This window comes from Scleropages formosus, chromosome 2, assembly GCF_900964775.1.
Source record: "Scleropages formosus chromosome 2, fSclFor1.1, whole genome shotgun sequence".
NCBI lineage: Eukaryota > Metazoa > Chordata > Actinopteri > Osteoglossiformes > Osteoglossidae > Scleropages > Scleropages formosus.
In genome coordinates this window covers 32,234,701-32,250,025 of record NC_041807.1, presented here as the reverse complement: position 1 = coordinate 32,250,025, position 15,325 = coordinate 32,234,701, and the positions used below count along the sequence as shown (strand labels likewise).

The 15,325-nt window shown below is 43.1% G+C and overlaps 1 protein-coding gene and 1 non-coding gene across 3 annotated transcripts; both read right to left on the bottom strand.

Annotated features, from left to right (window-relative positions):
* Positions 1-7,386: 7,386 nt before the first annotated feature.
* gata5 (GATA binding protein 5) lies at positions 7,387-15,088 on the bottom strand. Of its 2 annotated transcripts, XM_018737668.1 has the most exons (8): positions 14,840-15,088; positions 14,478-14,596; positions 13,040-13,717; positions 10,282-10,451; positions 8,849-8,977; positions 8,347-8,431; positions 8,074-8,201; positions 7,387-7,913 (listed from the first exon to the last, which is right to left on the bottom strand). In XM_018737668.1, the coding sequence occupies exons 3-8, from the start codon at positions 13,557-13,559 to the stop codon at positions 7,794-7,796; spliced, it is 1,152 nt and encodes a 383-aa protein (XP_018593184.1). In that variant the 5' UTR covers positions 13,560-13,717; positions 14,478-14,596; positions 14,840-15,088; the 3' UTR covers positions 7,387-7,793. The 2 variants fall into 2 exon arrangements, with proteins under 2 accessions (XP_018593184.1, XP_018593183.1); XM_018737667.1 differs by lacking the exon at positions 14,478-14,596 and having other exon boundaries at positions 14,840-15,085.
* On the bottom strand, positions 9,237-9,350 carry LOC114909931 (U5 spliceosomal RNA). The gene has a single exon (XR_003797483.1). It is a non-coding gene; the product is annotated as a U5 spliceosomal RNA (small nuclear RNA).
* Positions 15,089-15,325: the final 237 nt, after the last annotated feature.

The following is a 15,325-nucleotide window of genomic DNA, read 5'->3' as shown; positions in this document are numbered from 1 at the left end:
TGTGAAAACAATCTCTCATTTGAAAGAGTATGGGGTCAGTACATCAAGCAACAGAGATACATTTGTAATAATGATCAGCATAACAAAAATCACAATAATATCTCATAATGAGCAAAAGCAGCACACAAGCAAACACAGTTCTGAGCATCGAGAACTTAAGCCTGGATTTAAAGGAGCTCAGATAGAGAGAATTTCTGATTCTTTTTTGAAGGGTATCCCACAGTTTGGCGGCATTACAGGAGAAAGCCACATCACCCACTGTGTGTAGGAGCCTGGGGGACACGTAAGAGGCCAGAAGAAGATGAATGAAGATTGCGAGGAGAGTAATGAACTGATAGAAGATCCCATAGACATACAGATGCAAAGCCATGTAAAGCACTGTAGGTAAGCATGACGACTTTGAAGTCAGCCCAAAACTTTACAGAAAGTAGTGCAGGGGTTCTAAACCAAATGTGATGTGATCACTTATACAGGACTTGGTCGTGATTCTGGCTGCTGAATTCTGAAAATACTGGGTTTTTTGCCTTTTGGTTCTCTTCCCATCCATTGTTTCCCCTTTCTCCTTCTTTCATTCCTCTGTCCACCTCTCCAGGGATGACGGTAATGACTATCGTGTTGATGATGAGGGCTTGAAGAACACAGAATTAGACTTGATTTGAGCGTCGGACCTCGGCCCCATAGCGGCTCCTCGCTGCCCCGCCTGGCTGTCGGCAGCGGAGATGGATGGGAACGGGGAGAGCCGTAGCGCAAACACAGCGGCAACCAAGGAGACACGCTGCCTCACAGCGGGATGCTGGGAAGAGAGGTCAGCGGCTGGAGGAGCTGAGTGTCTTTAACCTTTAACACGGCGCTTCACTGTATGCGTGGTGGATTAAAACTTGTTTGATGTTCGTGGAAAATGTGTGCTGCTTTTCATCGCAGTATCTGTTCAATAGCAAGTCATGGCTGATAAATGTTTTATTCTGCCGTAAGCACTCCCAACATTTACCTCCACTCAACATACTGTGCCAATTAACCATAAATATTCTTTAGATACAGTGCAGAGCATTTACCGGGTTATGTATAGTGATGTTAAATTGTGCTGCGTGACCTTGGAAAAAGATATTTGCCAAACGATTTGCTAAAGTCATAAATCTAATTTGTCCGAGTGTGTGGGCATCCGATAAGAAGGATTTCTATTGATTTTGCCTGGACAGAGAGCAAAAATTTTTTTTCTGTTTTTACCCATGAAGGGAACAATATAACTAAGAAGTAGGAAGTCACTTAATTCTTAAATGTCTCTGGCTCATCAATCATGGAGTTTTCTCCGCATGTCCAGCCTGCTGTTTTGTTTTCTTTTCTTTTTTGTCTTTCTGCAGCCAAGGAAAAAAGAAAGACGACTCCTGCGTTAAAACTCTAGTAATATCCTGCCAATTTATCACTTGATTTCCTAAGAAGGGATCACGCAGAGAAACGCAAGTAAATAAAAAAAATGCGCATGCGCGGACACACACACACACACACACACACACAAAGTCATGTGGACAAACAGACAGTAGAAAAAGGTCGCAAAAGGTCAAATACTAATCTGCAATAGCGGCACCTATACAAATTAATGTCACATTGATTTACACTGCCAGCTCCCAGATGCTTCATTTGAAAACCCACACAGATGATCGTAAAATAACACCCTTATGTTGACACCCAGGTGCCGACGTGCATCGGAGAAGCATGCTCTACCTCGTGAAGCTCCACCGCCCACCGCCCCTCGGCGGAGCCACCCTCCAGTCTCTCTTTTTTTTAACGCGTAGCAAAACCAGTAAAATATACACGGATCACACAGCGCTGATCACTGTGCTTCATCCTCGGGTCTGCTTGAACCAAGCACTGTTCAATTTAACAATTTCACCATTAAACTGCTGACTAAAAGCTGGGGATACATGCAGTTATCTTGACTGTGTCACATATTAACTCTGTTGATTGGGATTTTCTCTGACGTCAGAAAAGCCTTGCTGTTTCTCCAGATGTTCGCCAACGAAAGCGCGCTTTCTTGGGCATTATTTTCATTACGTGATGACATCGCGAGCGCAGGATTTCTTCTCTTTTGTGGCGGGAATCACTTGTCCAGTCTTAGGCAGAATGCTGATGTCCAGAAACTAATACCGAATGGCTCACCAGTCGCCTCCCTCAGCAGTATTGCCCGGCTGTACTTTGGTTTATTGTGCTTTGTCTACACGACAACCTTTGCTCTGGACCCTCCTTGACCTTTAGAAATGCAAACCAGCCACCCCCCACCTCACAATGCTTTTTTCATTTTTTAAAGTTTTTCTTTTCAGTTTTTACAGCGTTTTACAGTTTTGCTTGTGCCAAAGAACTGCTGGTTTTAGGCAATAGGCGGTGTGGTGGTTGGAGCCACTGCCTTTCACTTGTAGAAGCCATGTTTGGATGCCACCTCCTGCTTATGTACCCTGATCAAGGCACTTACCCTGATTTGATACAGTAAACATAACCCAGCGGTTTAAACGGGTAAATTGTTGCAAGCTACTTTGGAGAAAAGTGTCAGCTAAATTAATAAATACTGATATCATGTAAATAAATAGCATTCACTGAAATGCATACCTACCATGCTGCCTCCATACTGCAAGGTGGGGGGGGGGGGGGGGGGGCTGAACGTGGAGATCACCAGGGCCCATATAACTGTTTTAATGGATAAACTCTTTCATGCTGCTGGATTTTCTTCTCTGGGATAACCGAGGGTTTGCATTTGTCTCAAGGACAGAATAGTAAATCAGAATATAATGGGAGTCCTAGGGAGACCCCCTGCAGCTGGTAACACAAATGTGTGTGTCTGTGTTGTCTTTAGCTGCGGGGTGCCTATGAATCAGATTGCTGCCACCGGACCGAGGCCTGTGGACTGCGGACTTGTGGCGGAGAACAGGAGAGGAGGACGGTGGAGGAGGACAGGGGAGGTGCTCCGTCCAGCCTTTTGGGAAAAGGGTGCTGGGAGCTCTGTTCTGGTTAGCAGGAGTGTGTAGGAGGTTCATTTTGTATAGGTTCGTTTTTAAAGCTGACATATCACTTTTTCAGCCCATTTCAAGGTAAGTCAGAGTGTGTGTTCGTGACGTGCTTGCGACTGCATCGTCAAGTAATACGGCACAATATTTAATCCCAGCAGTCCCGTACGCGACGATCTGCAATTTTTAGGCTCCGATGGAAAAATTGAGATTTTCAGATATATTTCTGCTATGTGTCTGACGTGAATGCATAGATTAATCATCTAAAAATAAAAGACAGAAGCCAGGAATACCAAAATTAGCACCGGTTTCTATCTGTGGCTATGAGGGCAAGATGCTGACAGGTTCCTTTGTGTGTGATGGAATATTTTTAGCCTCTATTGTTCAATGTCAGGCCCCAGATTTACACGGAGCTGTGCATTCTGGGAAAGAGGACCGAGTTTGTTCCGATTTCCCCGTACCCACCATGGTCGGTAACCAAGCCCTTTTGGTTTTTTAATTTTCCCGCTCTTCATCGTGCACTAAGTGGTTAGTTACCGTTGACCCTGTACTGACCTGACACTGTGACCAGCGGCACCAGCGCCCCGGAGCCCGCGCCACACCAAACGTCCCCAGCGGGCAACACGTGATGTCTCTCTGCACGCTTCCCTGGGACTAGTTGACGCCGTGAGGCTGACTAACACCTTATCAGCTCTGAAATTCCCTTCCCCACGTAATAGGCAGCCTACCAGTCTCTGGCAGAGCCGCACCCCTGAGTCACCCATATACCAAAGGCCTTATATAACATAATGATACAATAACATGTTGTTTTAAAGTACACTGGCACAGGGGCTGCTTCCAGCGGTGGGATGGTCATCCTCTAGTACCAATAAACACCTGGCAGCAAGAATACCCTACTGTCCCGGTGGTGCGAGCGTGGACTCCTTAGTCATGTGGGAACTATTCCATTGAACCCACGTTAATTATTTTGCATATGTTTTGCTCTAATATAACCTCCGTTCGTAATCTGAGCGCTGCCAATTCCAGTCCCAGCAGGAGCTGTCAGCGCTTGGACGCCCTAGTCGGGGTTTACTGCTTTAGAAAGGATTTGTGCAATGCGGTCGAGGGCAGCGGCCGCACTGGTCAGTAGCTATAGTTTGTTAAAAATGTGTTGTGCGAGTGGAAAATAAAAAGAAAAATTGGCAGCGGACCAGAGAAATTGAAAGCAAAAAGAGATCGTCCAAACGGGGTTCCCGGGAGGAATTTTTTTGGACCGAAACGAGGCCTTGATCCATGAAGGATTTTCAGGTCCGTGTGCAAAGTTTCCCTTAGCGCCTAAAAAAAAGGAAAGGAAAAAAAAAAAAACAGAGCCTACATGAGGAAACTGCGGTACCTCGCACCCAAGCTCGCTACCACCCAGGCCATTTGGCCGCAGTGCTGGACGGGGCTCCGGGGAGTCCTGCGGAGACTGCCTGCGGGAGTTCTGAAGTAAGGGGCCCGAGCGCTGCCGGAGCGCCGGCCCTCGGCCGCAAACGTGCCCAAAACACAGCGCTCTCGCTTCTAGACAATATCCTGCTTTCTGCCGGAGGGCGATTGCAAAGCGGGAATAGACGAGCGCAATCGGCGGGGAGCGTGACCCTGGGAAGCGGTACTGTTTCTACAAGCTCGTAGGAGGAAGAGCCATCGCTCGCTATCACCTCCTGAGTCGCGCACACTATCTCAGCCTCGAGCGGTGCCTTTTTTTTCCCCCTCGCTGTCCTTCGGCAGAGCCGCACCGAATCCGTCAGAGGAAGGCAGGGTGACAAACTAGGAAGGGAAAGGGCCGCCCTCGGGCGCAACGCCTCAGGAAGTGTGTTTTCCTGGGAAAGAGGCAGAATAAATAACAGAAGGACAAGGAAAAAACAAAAACGAAAAACAAGGCATATAAACATGCCCCCCTATGTGTGTTTCTGGTCGAAGAAAAAGATTATCCAGGGTAAAATAAGAGTCGGTGATGTACCAGATAAATAGAACCGCTTCACCTGAAATCTTTTTAACACTGAGCAAACCACTTAGCGCTTTACAGTGACGAGGCTGTAATGAAACCACTTAGGCGGAGACGATTGAATGTAAACGCAGCCGCGGGCCGCCGCTGACCTCGCTCCCCTGCGTGAGGCTGTCTGCTCGGCGCTCTCCACAGCCCTTTGAAGAAAGGCCCGGCGCTTGCACAAGGACAATGGTGTTTGATCACTTTACTGGAGCACGGCGGCCAGGCAAGGGTCTCGCGGGGGGCTCCGGGGGGGGCTCGGGGAGGGTGAGGGTCGAGGATGGGGACTTGGCAGGTACAGTCACTACTCCCCTTTAATGTAAGGCAGAAGGGGCTCTTAAAGACGGTGTATGTGGCAAAAGGTTCTTGAAGTGTGTTGAATATTCTGTCAAAGTTTACATACGTGTGACTCAGGCAAAGAAAACCCTGTTCATACCATCATTAGCGGTTTGTCAAGGCAGGGTTGCGGAGGTCTGGAGCCAATCCCAGAAGGATTGGGAATGAGGAAAGGTAAACCCTGGGCGGCATTCCGGTCCATCACAAGGGTAGCCACACACTGTCGCGCACATTCACGCACATGTTTATGTGGCAGAGCCCAATCGGTGCCGTGTATACAAGTAACTGATGAAATCTGGAGGGATCCCTTAGCGGTGCAGTGGGAAAAAGGTCGATCTCGACCTGAACATCTGCAGAGATGCTGCGGTTAAAATTTATGCTGGTAACTCGTGACAAGACATTTTACGGGACATTTAAGAGCTGCAGGGAACGTGTAAGATTTTGCCTGGGTTCCACTTTGAACTTCCTGATGGAGTTATGAGCACATGCAGACTAAGTGACAGGTTTGCACTCTGCTCCTTGTGTGCAGATCTCAGTGCCGATCTGAGTGTAGGAGGTGAGAAAGTGCGTGGCACGCCTCAGCTCCCTGCTCGCCAGCATTCTTCAGCCTCCTCTCCATCTGCTGACGCAGCTTCGGCCGCCACATCACAGCTTCCATCGGTGCGATACAACGCAACACATGATGCAAGCAGTGAGATGCCGAAGGACACTGATTGTGAGACCCACTGCTTGGTGGTTCAAATGTGAAGGTCTGAACTGGAGCCTCTGCGTTGTGCTCTAGCACCAGTATCACTAACTGCTGTCTTTGTACGAACAAAGAATCTCTGCAGCTGTTTTTTTCAAACAGGCCAAGAGGATGACAAAGTTCTACAGCCTGGCCATCTCCCATACCACACTGACAATGGCTAAATAAAATAATCCATGAATAATAAAAGGAAGAAGGTAAACTTTCAAACTATGCCTGTCTCCAGAAGGCAATAAATCAGGCCGCCTGTTTGCTGACACATAAGTTCTGCAGTGGTGCCTAAATGTGTGCCAGCCCTGCAATAAAGTCGTGCTGGAACACAACCTTTGCTCAGAAAACACTTGAGTAAGAGAAACTGAAGAGGGGTGATTGCCCTCAGTAAATAATAAGACATAAATAACTGAAAATATTTCCAGTGGTTCTCACCCATGTATCGCAGCTCTGCGATTCAAAAATATAAATTAAAGCAGGGGAAGAAGTCTTTCATCGTTAAATATTACACAAAATAAAACGTGATTCATTAAAAATCAAACATGTGATAAGCAATTTTATGATCACAGTACAACAGTGTACTATTGACCTGCAGCTGGTTTGAGTGTAAACTGTGTAGCAAATTTGACCAAAATTAATTAACCTAAAATATACAAAATCTACCCAAAAAATTTCAGCACATTTTAGAAAAGGTCTGCATTCCATTTCTACGGATGCACATACTACAGAACTTATCCTTTGAAGAAGTATTTTATTCTAGATATTGAAATTTTTAAAATATTTTTATATATTTTTAAAAGAATTGCAGAATTTATTGATTGATATTTTTATTAACGTGTTCAAGACAACCACAGTGCCAAAAAGGGCAAGTATACTCTTGAACTGACATTTTATCAACAATAAAAGAATATCCCATTACTTCTTCAAAAAATACAGAAAATAAATTTAGGTTAATGTATTTCAACAAAACTGAAAAAATTTAATAGTCTCCCTTTTCACCTTCTTCTGAAAGTGAAAGAGTCATTGCACTGACTACTGAGCAGATACAGAGTACCTGGATCAAGCACACTTACAATGCAGTTTATCCTTAATTTGATTCTTTTTTTTTAAACATGTTAAGCATCATTTCTATCTCAACTGAACATCTTAACATTGAGAGTAAAAAAGCAAAATCCTCTTCAATCTGCAAACCAAACTTAAAGACAAACCACATGGTAGTTTGACTGATTCAGGAATACTGTTAAGAATAAAATAATCATTGGAAGCTATTCACGTAGATTCTTTTTTGACTGTCAAAAAACACAGAGACCCAAAACCAAACATAATTATTACCACACATGACTTTGTTTGCACTGTCCTTATTTTAACATAAATATTACATCTTCAGAAAGTTAATTATTTACATTTAAACAATAAACCAGGTTCAGAGGTAATAAATTGTTGCTCTTTCTTCTTTCAATTTACAATCTATAATACCTTGAGGACTGTCTCCGCACAACCATGTACCACATAAAAATGCCATGTTTCCACAACAGAAATAACAAAACATAGCATTGACATTAACCAATACTACATTTCTTTAAACAAACTCTCATCAGTTGCCACAATTGTTTTTTTTTTCAGATTCTCCCTTTGGAGGAGAAATTAAAAGGTAGTTTTTGTCATGAGTCTGTAATTGTGGGAAACTTGCTGGGGGGGTAGGGCCTGAGTGGGGTACAGTTGCTCATGCCAGCGACAGGGCACACCACGAGTTCTGTGGCCCAGAGGACGTTGCTGTGAAGTGAAAGTCTTCATATTTGATTTCTGCTTGTCCAGAGCTCAGGCTGTCTAGCTGTGAGGAAGCCTGAAATGAAAAAAAAATTAAGCATTCATTTTTAGCCCTAAAGAATTTTCCTTCAGTTGCCAACACTTGCAGGTAAAAGAAACTTGCTTGAAGTAATAAAAATAGAAAGTCCATTTCTGACAGTAACTCTGCTTGTATCCAAAAATTTGGGTTAGTATACCTGTGAAATGGACACGACGGTTTGGCCGGCATAGGGCGACGGCACTGTGCTGGGTTCGCTTTTTATTGTCGAAGCACTTTCTGAGACTGACAGGGAGGACGGGGAACTGGTGCCAGAGGTGGAGGATCCTGGAGAAACACACCAAAGTAATTATATCTTGAAGCAATAAACAAATATTTATTACAAAAATAAAGAAATTACACATTAAAAATACTTGTAGTAAATAACCAAAATTAATTACAAAAAATGTAAACAGGCAATTGTGACCATTACCTGATGAGCCTTTGGATTTGGCCATCTTCGGTTTTCTTTTCCTAGTCTGAATGCCCTCCTTCTTCATTGCCAGTGGTCTGGGCACCTGAGCAAAAGAGTTAACATGACAAACAGACAGATTTCATGTATTAGATGTGTTTTACAGGGCACTTACAGATATTAGGCATCTGGAAAGAAGATGTTTGATAACTTCCACAAAACTGGCAAGAACATCTCAAGGGTTTTTTTCCTCACAAGTTCTGTTGCAAAATAAATTACTATCAGCTAGTTCTCAGCAGATGCCTTTGCCCAAGGCAACATACAAAGCTAGATAAACGATACTAAACTACCTATAATCTTTCACCTATTTATACAGCGAAGCAACGTAACATTCACACGTCGTGATGACTGTGGCATCAGCATACAGGAACTGTAAGGGTAGACTGTCCACTAGCGAGAAGAAAACTTCAGTATGGGAAAAGATAGTACGGTTAAAGCTTTCGGGAAAATACTGGGTACGCACCCCATGCAGCTTCATATAGAGCCCACAAGCATTGCACACGGGTTCCCCATCAGCATTGCGACGCCACAGCGTGGTGGTGCTGGTGTGACAGTTGGTACAACATAGACCAGCCCTTCTGGAAGAAGATTGCTGCAGGGTGAGATGGGTGAGAAAGGAGTCAACACAAAAAAGGGACAAGGGAAAAGAACAGGCATGGGGAAAAGCACAAACTCTGTAAAAACAAAACTGTGCTGTATTCCTGTCATACATCCACAAACACAGGGTACATAACGTCACTGTGCCATAATTTAAAAATTCAACATGATATAACATGGCAGTGTGACAAGACTACACAAGATCAACAGGTTAACCACCTAAGGAACCTATATCAGTTGTAGATCATATATTTTTTCCTAAGGGGAGGGCATCAAAAAAATTAGTTGATAGTCATAATTGTTCTTCTTTAAGAAAATCTTTAGTAAAAGGCAAAACATATATACCATTTCTAGAGAAACCAAAGTATACTGCAGAGCATATTATCACAAATATAGATGGTAGTTACACACAGGAAAATAACAATGCATTATACACCATCAGTATAGAGAACTCTGAAAGTATTTGGGTTTTTTTAAATATAGGATAAAAATGGCAGGAACCAGGAGCCTTGCTCACAAAATATTTGCTCATTTCTTGGTTAAGACACATATCCAAACTGTATATCTTAGCTTAGCTTAGGTTCTATGGCACATGATCAAAAAGCAGGGAAATTCTTTAAGATCGGTCACAGCGAGTTCAGCATATTGTGATCAAGCCTGGTGCAGTCTTGCTAAAAACAGAGAGCCAAGGACAAGGTCAGAGAAAGACAAATAAAAACAAAAAAGTTGAAATTATTCACAACAGCTGCTATCAAGTGCCTGGTTCCTGGGAAAGGGGCATTGTGAAGGACTTGCTCTCATACAAAACTAACCTTCGCAAAGAAGCTGTTGACCTTGAATGGATTGTATCCCCCACTGGTACACAGTAAAGTTTGCACTATGAAACACTGTTTAAATGTTTATATATCCCGGTTCGAGTCAAAATGAAGTTGTTTCTCAGATTAGTTAACTGCGGCTTCAGCCAATGTGTGCATGTGCGTGTGTTACATCCATGTATTTCCGTTTGCTTGTAATGACTACTTTTTAAAACACTGCTCGGCAGACCAATGTGTGTTTTTTCCATTATTATTATTATTATTATTATTGTTATTATTAATTTTAGAATTATTTTCAGCTGACGCCTTTGTCTCAGGTGACTTGTACTGTTAGATAAAATATTGCTCAGCCATTCTAGAATGTATGCATTCCTGTGTTTTACAAGTTTAAAGGGGTGAAAGAGACACTTGGGAAATGGGCATGGCGAGGGAAAGGTTTCTCTGGTGATGTGGCTGCAGCTTGTTCATCGTGCAGCAGACGTACCAGGCGTTTCTGCGGCTTTATGAGCGGCCTGTTGATGCCGTTCATCTTGTGGTAGAGGCCGCACGCGTTGCACAGGTAGTGTCCCGTGCCGTCTCTGCGCCACAGTGGCGTGGAGATGGAGCCGCAGTTCACACACTCGCGTCCTTCCCCGGGCAGCTCGTCCAGCATGTCTAAGAGCACAGATGGAAAAGAAGAGCATCACACACAAACGTCACAGAAAATATCACAACTTTTAACTCTCCTTGTTTGCCCGAGGCCCCTGGGGTTGTCACTCTGCAATCTCAAGGTTCTGGGCTCAAACCCCAGTCCTGCTCTAGTACCCTGAATTAAGGTGTTTTACTTCAAATGATACAGTAAAAAATAATCCTTGCTGCCAGAAAAAAGAGGAAGGCCAGGTAGCCTTGGGCAGTGAGTTTGGTCCCCTAGCGCACAAGCAAACCACTGAGCCTGGCATGCGCTCAGTGAGGAAGAAAAAAAACCTTGCTGTGCTGTATTACAGTATAACTTTAAATTTAAGCTGTCTTGGACAAAGGTGCTTTTTAAATGATTGATGACTACGGAGAAAATTCAGTTTTAACGAATAAATTGACGATTCCTCCATGGACTAATACGTTTAATAGATAAAAAAAGATGTAATTTTATATCTGTCAGTTTCAATTAAGGTCAAAAGAAGGCTGCAAAAATAATCAAGCTACACATTTGGATGCTGTTATCATGAAAATTACAATAATTTACAGTTTATAATTTTTTCAACGTTAAATCATAGATTATTTAGAAATTTAAATTGCGCAGTTATATTTTTCAGTGCTGCTGTGTGTGAAGTTCGGTTAGAGAAATGCGTCATATAAGGACAATATTGATCCCTGAGCACTCGCCCCGTTTTACAAACGATTAGTGGTACTTTTGATAAATATGGATATGAAGTGGCATTAATTAAGCAGAGAATGAGATCTCCGGGTTCCACACCGCTGGAATGTCCTTTGCTTCCTTATCAGTCTCGCTGATCCAGGGGATCCTTATCGATCAAAGGCGTGACAGGCGGCGGCCTCCTCCAATTAACTGATCACATTCCTGCTCCAAACTCCAACGGCACGGAAAACGTGTCAAACTCGCATAAATAAATATGAACGCGCAAGTAATCTTCTCATTGCCATCTCCGTTATTATCACGTGTAAAGGATAAATAACATTAAATTATTTCATTTAAAATAAACTTTAATTATGTCGAAAAATATGCATTTAAGAAACATCCGAGTAAATATATTCTTTTATTTGACATATTAATAAATATATAATTTTATATTAAAGTGAATTTTATGCGCCTGTAAATTTCCAGTGAGACGTCCTTTTTATAGTTCGTATGTGCTGTTATTATATATTCATTCCAGCTTATTCGTATTTTACAAATGAGTAATATGAAGAATTTTCCAGAAAAAAAATTGGAATATAAATAATTAAAAAAAAATAACAGAAACTTTCTTAAATAATAACAAGCAGGATCTCGAAACCGTTATAATATATCTTTAAGTTTTGATAAGGAAGTACATTACTAAAAAGTGTGAAGTTCGCGTTTTAATAGTGTAAATAACGTACAGTCGCGCAACTGATAGGCTCCTTGGTAACTTTACTCTCTTCAGCAGGAAGATGCGATGTTACAATCCTGTATGACACTTTTTAATGGATTTAATCCTCTGTTAAACTTAAGATAGCAGTTGTTTAACAAAAGATTTTTAGCGCTTTCATTGTTTTCAGCTAGTTGTGTACTGTAACCTCTTTCGTCACTAAAAAGAAGTCAGAGAGGGGCCGAAAATTAAATTAGCACGGCAATGAAACGGGTTCGAGGTCTTTAATTCGGAGGATGTGGATTGGAACTAGATGACGGAGATTTTACTGGTCGAACTCTTGTTCCGGGTTCAATGTGTCTGCGCGAAGCGGAGCTGCATAAGGGAGGAGAATTGAAGTACAAAACAAAATATTCTGTGTCCCTGTCCTATTTTTTTATCAGAAATGATAATTTTTTTTTTTTTTTTTAAAAAAAAGTCATTCCTACTTCCAGTCATCCACAGCTTTGTTGGTTCCGTCCATATTTTCAGAGAAAAGTTAATATCGAATTTTGGTTTTTTCTGTTGTAAGAAGTTAGTTTGTTAAATGTAACACATCTAGCACTTGAGGATGCCATAGAAAGGCGGTATTGGAGGTAATACGGTAAATGGGAGGTAAAAACAATCAAACCTGGCTCTGTTGAAAGAATTTGCACAATGAATAATTCTAAATGTGACTCTATGATAGCAAAAGTCATTTTGTTTGTTGACATTATTATCATGACTCTTAGTCTAGCCTAAATTAAGAGGCTGAATTTACAGAATGAAAATAAATATCAGGAAAGGAACAGTTAACTTTAGGCACAATGCATAAAAACGTCATAAGCATAATACACTAAAAACAAATAATAAAGTGCACTTGACAGCCAAAGTGAAAACACCTATATCCAAGGCAACCTACAATTATAGACATGCACCCTTTACAATTAATTACCAATCTATACAACAGGGAATTTTTAATGTATCAATTCAGCGTAAGGACAATGATCAAGGGTACTGCTAGAGGTGTGAGATTCAAACCTGGGGCCTCCAGTATGTAAGGCAACAGCTGTAACCTCTATGCTACATGTCACCCTACATAATAACCAGTCTTGCTTCAATGTAAAAGGTGAAAATTGACCATTAGTCAAAAAAAGTGTAAATGATTTTGACACACACCGAGACTTGACCTCCTGCCCTGCAGGCTCGGTTGTCGACCCTGGAAGCTGATCATGCTGCTGTCGAAGTGTCCTGGGCTCCAGGAGCTCGCCATGTCCGGGCTCATATAGGCAGCGTAGGGGCCTGAGTAAGACCCCCCGACTGAGCGCATCAGGGCCCCGCCGTACTGCTCTGCCCGGCTGCTGCCGCTCAGCACCAGTGGGCTTTGGTAGGCTGCCTCCCGGCCTGTGCTGCTGCTCACTGGGGGACTGTGTGAGTAGGAGAAACCCGGTGGTGGGTGTGGGCTGTTTGGGGTGAAGGATGGGCCATCCGTGGCAGTCTGTGGCCAGCTGGGGTGACCTCCCAGGCCGTGGGATTGGTGGGTGCTGTCGCACGTCTGCAGGTATGGGATGGTCTGCAACATGGTGGGCACCCGAGTGGTGGGCACGTAGACTGGAGAGCTTGCTGAAGGGTGCATGTAGTTCCCGGTTTCATGGGCATAAGGGGACTGGTTAGAGGTTAAAGCCAAACTCTGGTACATTTTGACTCCACTTTCCCTTTTATAGAAGCAAATAGAAAACGTATTTCCCTATTCCAAATAAATCTGCAGCAGAATAGCTTCCAGATATCTTCTTGCTGGCTCTTGTGAAAGGCGTGCAAGTTCTTTCGTGGGCCGACGACCAGTTCTGCAGCCCTGTCCTATTACGGAGAAAGACAAAATGGTCAGAATGGCCTGCAGTATACCTGCAAAACACACCTCAGGGTTCACTCAAAGTGCATGCTGGGAAGTCACCCAGTAATGGTTCATATTACATATCACTCTGTATTTTACTACTACGTAGTGCATTTCCCTGTGCTCTTTTTAATCCCTCACTGCAGTTTTCTAAATAGCAGTACTATTTTATTTTTTGTTTTTATTTTTTAAATTCAAGTGCACTGGTAAATACAACAAGATAAAATGCATCTTCAGTGTATCTTAAACTTAACGTGTGTCATCCTGTACTGCAGGGTACCATGAAGACCCTGCGGGGAATGTTGCCGTAAAACTGATCTTACTCAAAACAATATCAACATATATTAATAATTAGTATTTAATGATAAATACATTGTAATCAACCAGAAATAAATCAGGAAAGCAAAAAGCTCGTTTACGCAACAGTCATGAGTTTTTCCTCCTTAACATTTCTCTGCCACTGAGATTTTGCGCAGGTAACCGGAAGGTACCGGAGACGGAGTTGGTGTCACTGTTCACATGGTATGTGGTGTTTTCACACGACATATTTATATAAGAAATGCAATTTTCCCGCACTTCACAGCAAAAAAAGCTGAGATCCAGTCAATAAAATGAGCGATGCGACCACACACACCACAGACCACAAGCAAGTTACTTTTAAACACATATTTTAGCAGTAGGTAACACACTTCTATTATTATTATTATTATTATTATTAAACTGTACCTTCAACACATGAACTATTCCGCTTATTATCGCTTCAGCCGTATCATCATGTCTGAGGAATTCTCGTCACCGCTCCGTGAGCCCAGAATCTTGTCTCCTGGCACAAACTGATCTTAGGTCTAAGATACACAAAAACGAGCCTTGTAGATAGATGTATCATATCTATGACGTATTTTATCGCTTGTTATGCAAATGAAAAGCATAATATTAAGGTTTGATATGCGCGTGATGGAGAACAGCTCGGCTCCGCAAGGCTCTCTCACTCCGTCCGGTCCGTGCTCTCTCTATCTGCACAGATAAGCCGGATGCCTGCTGGTTAAACTTAAAGTCAGAGTGTGCAAATCAAATGACGAGAAACTTACTGGAAAAAAACAGTCCCACGGAATTCGCAGAAGTTCTTATAAAAGTCCAGTACGAGGCACCGAGCGTGTGAATGTGTGAGGAGAGCGTCCCCTCAGCGATAGTAAGTGTCCCGAGTGGCTGAGGCGAACAGCGGCGGCGGACAACGGCGGACAACGGCGGCTATCGGCCGATTATCGCACTTCTCTCACTTCACTTCAGTGGGGAAAAAAAGTCCACCGCGAGCTATTTGTACGCGAGGAGGCCACGTGACGCACGCCAAGGTGGGACGCGCGAGCTGGAAGGGGCGCGAGGAACTGGGCGGGAAAAAAGGAGCTCCACCTGAACGACTCTCTCTCTCTCTCTCTCTCTCTCTCTCTCTCTCTCGCTCACTCTCTTCATCGGTCGATTGTTTCTGGGATCAATACATGACATGTCAATTTACAGAATACCCACGAATCGGTATTTGTTATTCCTGGGTCTGCGCAACAGTCTGATGAAAGAAAACA